The 12,218-nt window shown below is 36.9% G+C and overlaps 1 protein-coding gene across 2 annotated transcripts; it reads left to right on the top strand.

Annotated features, from left to right (window-relative positions):
- The first annotated feature begins 965 nt into the window (after positions 1 to 965).
- dap1b (death associated protein 1b) lies at positions 966 to 5,198 on the top strand. 2 transcript variants are annotated; one of them, XM_034186990.1, is made up of 4 exons: positions 966 to 1,077; positions 4,506 to 4,602; positions 4,875 to 4,935; positions 5,020 to 5,198. In XM_034186990.1, the coding sequence occupies exons 1-4, from the start codon at positions 1,029 to 1,031 to the stop codon at positions 5,131 to 5,133; spliced, it is 321 nt and encodes a 106-aa protein (XP_034042881.1). In that variant the 5' UTR covers positions 966 to 1,028; the 3' UTR covers positions 5,134 to 5,198. The 2 variants fall into 2 exon arrangements, with proteins under 2 accessions (XP_034042881.1, XP_034042880.1); XM_034186989.1 differs by having other exon boundaries at positions 4,872 to 4,935.
- Positions 5,199 to 12,218: the final 7,020 nt, after the last annotated feature.

The raw sequence follows: 12,218 nt of genomic DNA, 5'->3' as shown, positions 1-12,218 counted from the left end.
TTCTGCTTTTAGTGAGAGACCTCATCGTGATGTAAAATTTTTTTAAATGTAGCTGGACAAGTACTTTGATAAAGACCTATATGAAATCACCATACAAGCACACAAAAATTAAGCAATTTTGTATTTCCCAATTATTACTTTCTGTAACGATCCCAACTGTATTGTTGATTATTCAGCCGACAATGAATATGAAATTGTAACTTGTAATTTCAATAACTGCACATGAAGGTAGACAGACTGCAACTTAAGTGTTTTGCGTCCTTGTAGGTCTCCTTTTGATTCTTCTTTAGAATCTCTCAGAATTAGTGCAGCAGTAACTGAAATAATCTTTCAAATGGTGGTACAAATACCACGTTATTTATTTATTTTTAATCCTTCAAGTGCCGAAGGTTCCCGGTTCAAACACCACCCCTGCCACATTTCTCCATGTAATGTGGAGTTGCGTCAACGGCATCCAGTGTGAAACTTGTGCCAAATCAACATCCACCTTGGATCTGCTGTAGCGACCCCTAGTGAAAACAAAGGAGCAGCCGAAGGGACTTACGAAGCTTTCAACATTGCTGTTTTGTAAAAACCCACCAGCCCTCAGATTTTAAAGACTGCGGCCATGTTGAAAAATGGCTGCCATTCTGGCAGATTTATTCATTTATAGCCTTGTGATTTGCTGGTATAATTTTGACACATACAAAATGACTGCTTATTGTTTAGGGGTTACTGTTAAAAACCTAGAGTGGATTATTGTTTTATCTACCTATTTAATCCTTCAATTTTTCAATATTAAATGTGGTTTCATAAAGTATTTGCGGTTTTGTTTTGTTTTGTTTTTCTCTCAATTTTATTACTTTATTTTACTGCTTAATATCAAAAAGCATTTTTAGGAAGATATTTTCATTAAATTCGTGCTGTATGAAAGTTTTTGATGTGATTGGTGGAAACACCTTGAATGGGCATGTTCACGGTGATGACGTCATTCGTGTGTCGCATTAAAACGGTGAGAGACTCTCGATCAGCTTCGTAAAGTGTGAAAAATGTCACAGAAGTCTGGTCCTGTGCTGAAAGCTGGTCACGCTCCAGCAGGTTTGTCGTTTCACTTTTAGTTTCTCTCTAATTTGTGAAAAATACTGTCGAGGGTTTCGTTTAATCGTCGTTTTGAGCATTCGGCGGTTCAGAACGGAACAAACTAACTTTCTGGCTGCTTTCTCCCACACATCAAACTGTGGTCATCATCAGTTGTCTTAAACTTCTCTGTAGTGGATTTAATGCGTGCAGAATGTGCTCAACGTGAGCTTTTTGCTTCACTTGCAAGATGAGTCTGCAATGCATTAATTGATAATCTCGGTTACGTGCGCATTATAGTTTGAAGTGACCTGTAAAGTTTATGGCACAACGAAAACGTAGAATGCTGTCCCCTCATAAATCACAATTAAAACATGAGCGTGAAATGATTAGTTGTTGAACTCTGATGCACCAGAACTGTCCCAAAACCAGCCTTGATTTGTTTATGTAGCTCATAAATGTGTTGCCACCTACTGGATGGTTGTAAATTTTGGAATAGGCTGCCTGCCTTCACATGAGCATCAGCTAACAAGCTAGCACTGTAACTGTAAAGCCCCCTTTTACACCAGGCCTGCGTAGATTTGCAAGTCCAATATATGCAAACCTCAATACGTGCAAAAAAAAAAAAAAAAAAAATCTGCTTGTTTGGCTAGTAATGTGATAATTATTCAAGATGCTGGGAAAATCATCTAGTTCCAAGAGCCCAGTGTGCTGCTGCTTATCCCCAGATTCCATAAACTGAACCAGATGAGAGACTCCCTATGATGGGACACCAGTCTGATTGTAGGTTACATCCCCAATCAAGACCAGTACCCACTTAGGGCGGGGTGGACTGAGGTGACGCAAATAGTGTCTTATCCGAATATACAGATGGGCAGTGTAACTAAGAATTGAACCTACATCTATATATTACTTGTTCAATTTCCTGTCCCACTAAACTACCTGCTCTGTCATAGTTATTATTGCAGGGGTGGTGGCCAAGTGGTTAGTGCACTTGGTGGAAGGTTCTCTGTTCAAACTCCACCCCTGCCACATTTCTCCATGTAATGTGGAGTTGCATCAGGAAGGGCGACGTAAAACTTGTGCCAAATCAACGTGCAGATCCACTTCAGATTTGCTGTAGCGACCCTGAGTGTAAGCAAGGGAACAGCCAAAGGGACTTACATTATTGTTATTAATAACAGCAAGAATTTGTTTATTCTGTTAAATTGTCTTAAGGTTCATAAAGTGTTTGTGGTTTTGTTTTTTCTCCCAATTTTCTTACTTTATTTTATTGCTTAATATCAAATAGCATTTTTTGGGGGGGGGCTTTTTTCATTAAATTTGTGCTGTATGAAAGTTTTTGAAGTGATTATTTAAAGGGGTGGAAACACCTTGAATGGGCGTGTTTACGGTCTGGCTGGCTTGGGAACGCCTCGGGGTTTCCCCAGAGGAGCTGGGGGAGGTGTGTGTGGATCGGGAGGTCTGGGCTGCTTTGCTTGAGCTGCTGCCCCCGATACCCAACTCCGGATAAAGCGGAAGAAAATGGATGGATGGATGGATGGATGGATGGATGGATGTCTTAAGGTTACAGTAGAGGGTTTTTTTTTAAACCAAAGTTGTACAAGTGGAGAAATATGTATTTTGTAACTTGCAATGTTGAGGTTGTACAGTGAATGCAGTGTTTGTTTTTTGTTTTGTTTAAAACACTTTGTAACAAATTATTGATGTAATGACATAAGATGCAAAAAAGTGACTTTTTTCCCGTCCTCCAGAACATTTTTAGCAATCTGTAAAAGCCAGTTTGTTCCATATGTAGGCAGTTTCACTTGACTATTAAGAAAAAACTGTGTATCAATTGATTTTTATTATTTGTGTGTGTATGTATACAAAAATCACTACATGTGCACATTTAACTGGACTAAACATCTTGAAACAGTTTATTGTAATGAAATTAATATTCTTGTTGAAGAAACTAAGGCTTTAAGCATTTAATGTTCAGCCTAAATTATGATGGCTTCAATTTACTTCTTTTGTCCAAAACCAATAAATGCTTTTCTGTGCTAATTTGCCAAATATTTCTCATAAATAAGTTGTGCAGTTAAATTTTTCTTGAAACTTAGACGTAGGATTCAACAAAACCCAGTCAGGTTTTTCTACCTAATTGAGTGAATCTGCTGTTTGTTATAGTAAAATCGTAGTGTTATAGATTAAGCTAGTGTGTCACCCTTGGGGATCCTTGGGCTCTAGATTGGGTAGTGCTTAAAAAATGGGTAGCTGACATTTTTCAAGGGTGGTACTAAATTAAGCAAAACTTGTATGAGTTGGAATGGTGTGTGAATCCAGAATTTTTTTTTATAACCTTAGACCTCAACAATCTTTATAAGAAGAACTCAGTCCCTTTATTTCCTGTTAATTATGTATTTTTTAATGTTAATTTACCATCTTAATTTATCTATAAATTGTTTAGGTTCTGGTTATCGTATACACACATGATTATTATTGTTATCAGAATTCTCATTATTTTATTACTTCTATTTTGTCATTTGATTTTTAAATGGGCCACAATGGAAATAAGTGATTTTTCTTGTCATCCATGTATTTAACTTATTTACAATCATACTTCCACTGAACTTATAAAATAAAATCATGCACTCATGCTTTTAATATAAAGATGATTTACTGCCCCCCTGCTGGAATGACATGTTAGTCCAGAATGTAATTAGCATTGTTTGCTAATATTCGTAGTTTCTCCAAAAATATTAGTCCTATCAATGTTCCATTTTGACCTTGACCCAAAATACATAAGCCTACCAAACGGCAAATGTCAGAAATTTGCCAGCTTTCCCCAGTCACACACATGCGAAGCTTTTTGTTTTTTCTGCATTCTGCTGCAAGTAGATGCTTTTAATTTTTACACATGTATAAACAGAGACTGTGGCAAAAGATATCAAAAGCAATACTCTTTTCACTCATGGTAATGACAACATAACACTTAATTAACCTGACTAAACCAATTGAACTACAAAACACAATAAATCAATAACATTAACACTATTAAACTAACATGAACCACAATAACACTTAAAACCTCAAATATCCAAACTCCCATGGTGCGTTGTAGCACAGTGTCCATTGTTTACAGGTTAGCTAAAATTGCTGATTTCTCAAAAAATATTTATCTTATCAACTGGCCGTTTTTGTACCATTCGTCGTTGACCCAAAATACATAAGTAGACCAAATGGCAAATGTTAGCTTTTCCTGGTTTCTGCTTGATCAAAGCCATACACTCGCACACACTGGCCACTTGGCTATTATAATATAGATTATTTTAGATTATTTACATTGTCTTGTCTGGCCTGGTTCAGGTCATCTCAGGTCTTCAGTAACAAATGCTTTTGAACTCTGCTGTAGTTTCATTTTCTTCTTTTAACAAGTGATATAAATTGTTTACTCTTGGGTTCATTAGTGAAAGCTGGCGGTAAACGGGTGGTCAAAAAAAGCCCGGAGGACAACACCACCCATGGGAGTCCAGAGAAGGACAGAAGGAGGTGTGATAAAGTGAGGTAGGAATCCAGTCTGCACCGTGAAGACCTGTATTAAGATGTGAAAATACTGAGCAGTAATTTGACTGTTTGTCAGGGATGGAGGCGCATCAAGTTTTATGCTTCATCAGCTCATTTTAATTGAGTAATGCTGCCTGAAGTACAATGTGTGAAATCACAAGCTTAAACCTGCAGATTGTTGGTCTGTAGCTTCATGGTCGTGCATCCCTGACATAGATTATGTTAAGGTCACGCTTCAGTCCTTTTATATGAAACATGTCGTTTTGCAGCAGGTCTCTCGGCGCCTCCAACAGGATGCAACAAGTCATCCTTCTGGCAGGAACTCTTGACAAGGTAAAGCAACACTGTTAACAATCTGTCATTAAAATCTGATTTTTGACATTGTTTATGCTTGACATGTGTGACACATCTTCACAGCTCAGCCACAATTTCCCAGAGACCCCAGTGAGCGTGAGGCACAGCAGGGTGTGCCCCACCGTGGTGAAGCCTCACTCACCTCGAACCTTCGTCATCCAGCAGCCGAGGAAGTAACTTGTAATGCCCCAAAGGAACTGGTGATAACTGTTTAAAGACAAACATCAAGTGTTACACATGTGATAAATGTTGCTTTTGAAGTGTGACAAGACAGCATTTTTTCAAAATTTCTGCCTTTCTAAGGAAAAATTTGGGTAAATTTGGTTAAAAAAAAAAAGTTGTTCAGTGGTTTTCTAGTGCAGATGGTGAGGGTGTTCTGATTTTGCTCAACTCTAGCACTTGCAGAATTTCTGCTTTTCTTTTTTCTTTTTTTTTCTTTTTTTTTTTTTGAGAGGGAAGTGCATCACAGATAATTTGCTGTCACCTCTCCCACCCACACTCTTGCAGTTTGTCATAATAACCATTAGGTGGTAGCAAATGCTTAGAAATGTTACCGTTTGGACTACAACTGGTGGCGACCACAATGTTACTGTTGATCGTTTTTCCTTCTAGAAGTGTTCCTCTTTATTCAGATAACTGTAAACTTATCACTCCAATAACTTGTCCATGTCTTTAATTAAACAAAAGTACAAATGTGTTTCGCTGTTAAAGTTTTTCTTGGGTAGCTCGTCATGTTGCGGTAATGACTGTTGAGATTAACAGCTCATTATTTGAATGAATGATTTCTTGAAATGTGCTAATATTCTGGTACAGTAAAAATAAGCTCACAGGTAACACATGTATATATCAAACTCTAGCTTGCCCATTCACACATACAATGGTCTGAGCTCAACCTACAGCAGTATTTTAATTCGGTCATGAAATTGGTGACAATTTCAAGTCTTCTTAATCTTTAAGGTACTGGGTGGATATTTAAATGCTATTTTGCAAAAAAAATTTTTTTTTTTTTTTACATTCTGGGGCCACAAAGTCACCAGACAGGCCTCTCTAGGGAGTGCAAAGCCTGTTGTGTTGGAATACAGTATCATAATTAATGGGGGTAATTTGTCTGATAAATCTAAGTTACAGACAAGATTTTTGTCTAAAGAAGATAGATATTGGTACATCAACCTTAAAGGTCAGGTCTCTGAGTTCAGAGCTCGTGCCTCACATCCCAGCACCCACCCCATCACAGAGCTGCCCTTGGTCTTAGATGGAAACCATCCAGGTAGATGATTGGTCAAGGGCAAATCTGATGGTATATTTTGGAATCCTGCATATCTTCCTGTCATGCTGAATAGAAGCTACCGCTATGACACCTCAGCTTCAGGAGTCAAAAGCCTTCGAAAAATGTTCTGCTATCTGTATTGGGCAAAAATCAATTTTCACCTTGACTTTTGGTCCATAAACCTCAAAGTGGGGCTCTAAAGTCTGGGAGCATGTGTTGAGGCCAAGCATTGCTGGGTGATTCTTTAACTACGGGCACTATTGGCCTTCTAAATGTAATTTCCACCACACCATTGCCTTACAATATAAAGCGCCTTGGGGCAGCTGTTTGTTGTGATTTGGAGCTATATACATGTGCTCTGATGTCACTGTTTATCTCCATAGAAACTACCCAAACAATCTTTCATACAAACTGTTTAAAGGGACATTACAGTGTTGTGGTGGAAATTACGGCAATAGTGTGGGACAACTACATTTTGTTTAAAAAAAAATCACAACAGTTGTATGACATTGAATACCCCAATTATGTTTTGATTATTTTACTGATATTTTATTCAGAGATATTTTAAAACATTAGAAAAAAACATTTCTTTACCATTCATTTTTATCATTGAAGATCAAAAGTCTGGGTGTGGGACAAGCACAAAACGGTAATATTTGCATATAATGATGCTGAAAAAAGGTGAAAAAGTCATCATAGACTACTAGAACAAATTTCTTAACACACTTTCATTGTAAAGATAACTATAAAAGTGAAATTTCCCCTTTTTTTTCTGTTTTTCATACAATATGATCAAAGGACATAAGTGCCTGTAGTCTAAGAATCACCCTGCTACGTCCGTACTATGGGTCATGGGTGGTAACCACCCAGAGAGACAACCTGTCCACTGTTTGAAGAATGACAAACTACTTGCTGCAGCCAAGTCAAGTGGGGGCATCACTTTGGGCTTTTCCAGTTACTGGAGTCTTCAGTACTGACCTATGTACTGGAACATGCGTAGAAAAATACATCACTTGACCAAAGTATCACTGTTGAGGTTTCCTGGTAATGGCAGTGAGATTCTTTGAGTCTCCTTCAATAATGTCATTTTGTTGCTATTCTGGTTCTCTGAAGAGATTTCATACTGAGGACAATCATTTGTCATCTTGGGTCACTTATATGGTTGTGAGAGTTTGGTACTTGCCATCGATCTACAGGATATCCATGAGCAATTATGAAATCAGTTCAGTCTCTGATTTAATTTGCTTAAATTAAAAAAAAAAAAAAAGTAGTGCTGGTCTTATGCCAGGTTCTGTCCTCATACGAGTGGCAGTTGAACAATCATGCAACCATTTAAAAAAAAAAAAAAAAAAAAATTTAGTACAAAAGAAACCTACTGTGCTTGACTTTTTCTGAAGAAAAGTACAAAGGTAATGCCAAATGGTACTGTATTAATGCTTTTCACCACAAAAAGCACAAGGCTTTTAATTTTACACAGCTAAAAGCTTTAAAAGGTTTATTTTCTTCCAGGTTTTTACCCATCATAGGCAGAGTAGCTTCTCTAAGTGCTCCCATATTGTGACCCACAATGAGTTCAGCTCATTTCCCACAGTTTACAGCAACCTGTGGATCCAACCAAATATTTAAGCAACTTGAAATTTAATTGCTGCAATGTTGGAGATTGAAGGATATGAAATGTATAAAAAAAATTGATTACAGGGAATCCTAATTGTGATGTTGAAAATGATTCAAACAGTTTACATAGATGTCTGGTTAAAAATATAGAGTATGTGGCGAAACCTTCAACACATATTTGTAATCCATCCCTAAAAACTCTTATGGTTCTGAAGAAAATGAAAATGGCAAAAGTTATTCAATACCTAAAAGTGGAATTAGGAGGACATATGAACTCACATTACAGATCTGTCTCCCTTCTGCCACAATTCTCAAAAATACTGGAAATTCCTTTACACATTGTATTATGTGATGTTTATGACTAAATATAATGTACTGTGTGAACAGCAATGTGAATTCCAAACCAGTAGAACGATAGGAATATTTTTAGATCTCAAAAAAGCATTTGACACTCAGTCACAACTTTGTACTGAAGAAGATGCATTAATACGGAATCAGAGGAGTAGCAGTTACATGGAGAACAAGTATCAGTGTGTCCAGATCAATGATTACAAATCTAAGATAAAGACTGTAACTTGTGGGGTTCCCCAGGGCTCAGTTTTGGGACCAATGTTATTCGTACAGCAGCAGTATAAGCAAGGCTTGCAATATATAATATTTGCTGATGATACAAACCTACTCTGTTGTGATCATAACTTTGTACAGCACTTGGATAAACCCTAACCCTAAACGGAAAACCTTGAAGAGGTGGTTTGTCTAAGATAAATTAACACTGAATTCAACTTTAAGTAAAACTAAATGAATGACATTTGGAAATCATTCATAAAACACCAACAGGACACCCAAGATCAACAATGTGGAAACTGAGTGAAGTAAAATTTCTTTATAATTAATAAATTGTGCTGGAAACCACATATAAACTAAAATAAAGTCAGTCACAATTCTACACAAACTAAGAGTTTTTAAATCAAGAATCATCATGCTATACACTCTGTACTGCTTATTCTTAACAACCATATCTAACCTACTGTGGGGAAGTGTGAGGAAATGCATACAAAAACAAACATAAATCCTACCTACATCCTTCAAAAAAGCCATAAAATTATAAATAAAACTAATTATAGAGAAACAACAAACCCTCTTTAAATTACTCAAATTATGCACAAAGCAAATAATCAGACGTTCCAAATGAGAGAAAACGAGCATGACTTGATGTCGCGTGTGTGTGTGTGTGTGTGTGTGTGTGTGTGTGTGTGTGTGTGTGTGTGTGTGTGTGTGTGTGTGTGTGTGTGTATATATATATATATATATATATATATATATATATATAACTAATAATTAACACAAAATATCACAGTATTCCAGTTGAAGGCATTGGTTTATGGAATAACTGTGAGAAGAACCTGAAAATGTGCATCTCTTTAAATAAATTCAAAGAAATGCTTAAGAACCGCATAATGCAGGTATAATGAGAAGCAGAATGGGAAGATGGTGAAATTATGAGTACAAGTTTTTCCTAATTTGTGTGTTTGCTTGATTGTTTGTCAGAATAGCTGCTTCTTCTTCTTGTGTGTTTATACATTTGCATATTTTGCACATGTCCAAATACATGATGCTGGACTGGTAGGCAAAGTGGTGACCTTATAGTCTCATTCCATTCATATTTGCCTTTGATGTCATCTGTGTGTGAAGTTCATAGACTTCTGCAGCTCTGTTTGAGAAATGGAGCAGCAAACTTGGAGCTTCAATGTACCTCTGCAACAGCTGAGTCTAGAAAGAAAATGCTCTGGTTGGTGATATTATGAAGTTGTGGTCAGTCCAAGCTGTGCAGTGTAACTTTCTCTTTTTGTGTGGTTTAATGTATAGTAATAGGAGCCGAGTTTAAGTTTTGTAGGTAACACTTCAAAGGGGAAAATAAGTAGAGACATCAGATTTATATGAAGTTCACTGTAACCTGTCATTATTTCCATTTTAAATGCAGCCTTGTGGGGAAAATGTGTAACGGTACCCGTGCTGCAAACGTGCATGTGATTAAATGCATGGAAAGTCTTATTTTTTTTATGTTAAACTAGCATAAGCACAGTTAAGTAGGGCCTGGCTCTATTAAGGTTTTACAAGCCAAAAAGCAGATTTGCAAAGCTTTTCAACACTACATTAAACCTTGTACTAAAATGGCCAAACAGTATAAACTGTCAGAGCACAAACCAAGCATGAAGTCAAAGGAATTGTCTGTAGACCTCAGAGACAGGATTGTCTCAAAGCACAAATCTGGGAAAGGGTAGAAAAACATTTCTTCTGCTTTGAAGGTCCCAATGAGCACAGTGGCCTCCATCATCTGTAAATGGAAGAAGTTCAGATCCACCAGGACTCTTGCTAGAGCTGGACACCCGTCTAAACTGAGAGATCGGGGGAGAAGGGCCTTAATCAGGGAGGTGACCAAGAACCCGACGGTCACTCTGTCAGAGCACCAGCATTCCTCTGTGGAGAGAGGAGAACCTTCCAGAAGGACAACCATCTCTGCAGCAATCCATCAGTCAGACCTGTGGCCAGATGGAAGTCACTCTTTAGTAAAAGGCACATGGCAGCCCACCTGGAGTTTTCCAAAAGGCACTCTCAGACCATGAGAGACAAAATTCTCTGGTCTGATGAGACAAAGATTGAACTCCTTGGTGTGAATGCTAGACGTCATGTTTGGAGGAAACCAGGCACCATCCCTACAGTGAAGAATGGTGGTGGCAGCATCATCCTGTGGGGATGTTTTTCGGTGGCAGGAACTGGAAGACTAGTCAGGTTTGAGGGAAAGATGAATGCAGCAGTGTATGAAAACCTCCTCCAGAGCGCTCTTGACCTCAGACTGGGGCGACTGTTCATCTTTCAGCAGGACAATGACCCTAAGCACACAGCCAAGATATCAAAGGAATGGCTTCAGGACAACTCGGTGAATGTGCTTGAGTGGCCCAGCCAGAGTCCAGACCAGAATCTAACTGAACATCTCTGGAGAGATCTGAAAATGGCTGCGCACCGATGCTCCACATCCAACCTGATGGAGCTTAAGAGGTGCTGCAAAGAGGTATGAGCAAAACTGCCCAAAGATAGGTGCACCAAGCTTGTGGCATCACATTCAACAAGACTTGAGGCTGTAATTGCTACCAAAGGTGCATCAAAAAGTATTGAGCAAAGGGTGTGAATACTTATGTACAAGTGATTTTTTTTTTTTTTTTATGAATAAACTTTCAAAATTTCAAAAAACTTTTTTAATGTTCTCATTATGGGGTGCTGTGATTAGAATTTTGAGGGAAAAAGATTTACTCCATTTTGGAATACGGATGCACTGTACACAGGAAATTGTTTTTAAAAAATGTCACTTATACATAATTTTTTATGGTGTTGTATCTGGCTTTTTAAATCTATTTACTGTTGTATTGCTTGTAATCATTTTTATTGTTGAGAACTGCGATGTAAATAAGCATCCTCCAGCTTAATTGAGTTGATCAAAATTTTATGTATATTTTGTATGTAATTTTATTGCCAAAATAAAAGTCAAGCCAAGTTGATTTTTTTTAATGAATAAATTTGCAAAAATTTCAAAAACCTTTTTTCAAGTTGTCATTATGGGGTGTTGTGAGTAGAATTTTGAGGGAAAAAAATGAATTTACTCCATTTTGGAATAAAGCTGTAACATAACAAAATGTGGAAAAACTGAAGCGCTGTGAATACTTTACAGGTGCACCGTATATTGCAAATTATGTTTAAAAAATGTCACATACATTTTTATGGTGTTATCTAGCTATGTAAATCTATTTACCGTTGTATTGCTTGTGATGATTTTTATTCTTGAGAACTGCAATGGAAATAAGCATCCTTTGCTGTAATTGAGTTAATCAAAATTTTATGTATATTTTGTATGTAATTTTATTGCCAAAATAAAAGTCAAGCCAAGTTGATTTTTTTTACTGAATAAATTTGCAAAAACTTCAAAAAACCTTTTTCACAATGTCATTATGGGGTGGTGTGAGTAGAATTTTGAGGGGGAAAAATGAATTTACTCCATTTTGGATTAAAGCTGTAACATAACAAAATGTGGAAAAACTGAAGCGCTGTGAATACTTTACAGGTGCACCGTATATTGCAAATTATGTTTAAAAAATGTCATTTTTATGGCGTTATCTAGCTATGTAAATCTATTTACCGTTGTATTGCTTGTGATGATTTTTATTCTTGAGAACTGCAATGGAAATAAGCATCCTTTGCTTTGAGTTAATCAAAATTTTATGTATATATTTTATGTAATTTTATTTCCAAAATAAAAGTCAAGCCAAGTCGATTTTTTTTTTCCAAACGGTTTATTTTTTATTACTTGTATGAGTAAATACATTTAGAA

The sequence above is a fragment of the Thalassophryne amazonica genome, chromosome 14 (assembly GCF_902500255.1).
Source record: "Thalassophryne amazonica chromosome 14, fThaAma1.1, whole genome shotgun sequence".
Taxonomy (NCBI): domain Eukaryota; kingdom Metazoa; phylum Chordata; class Actinopteri; order Batrachoidiformes; family Batrachoididae; genus Thalassophryne; species Thalassophryne amazonica.
Note: the sequence above shows the minus strand (reverse complement) of the source record. Positions and strands in the feature narration are given on the sequence as shown.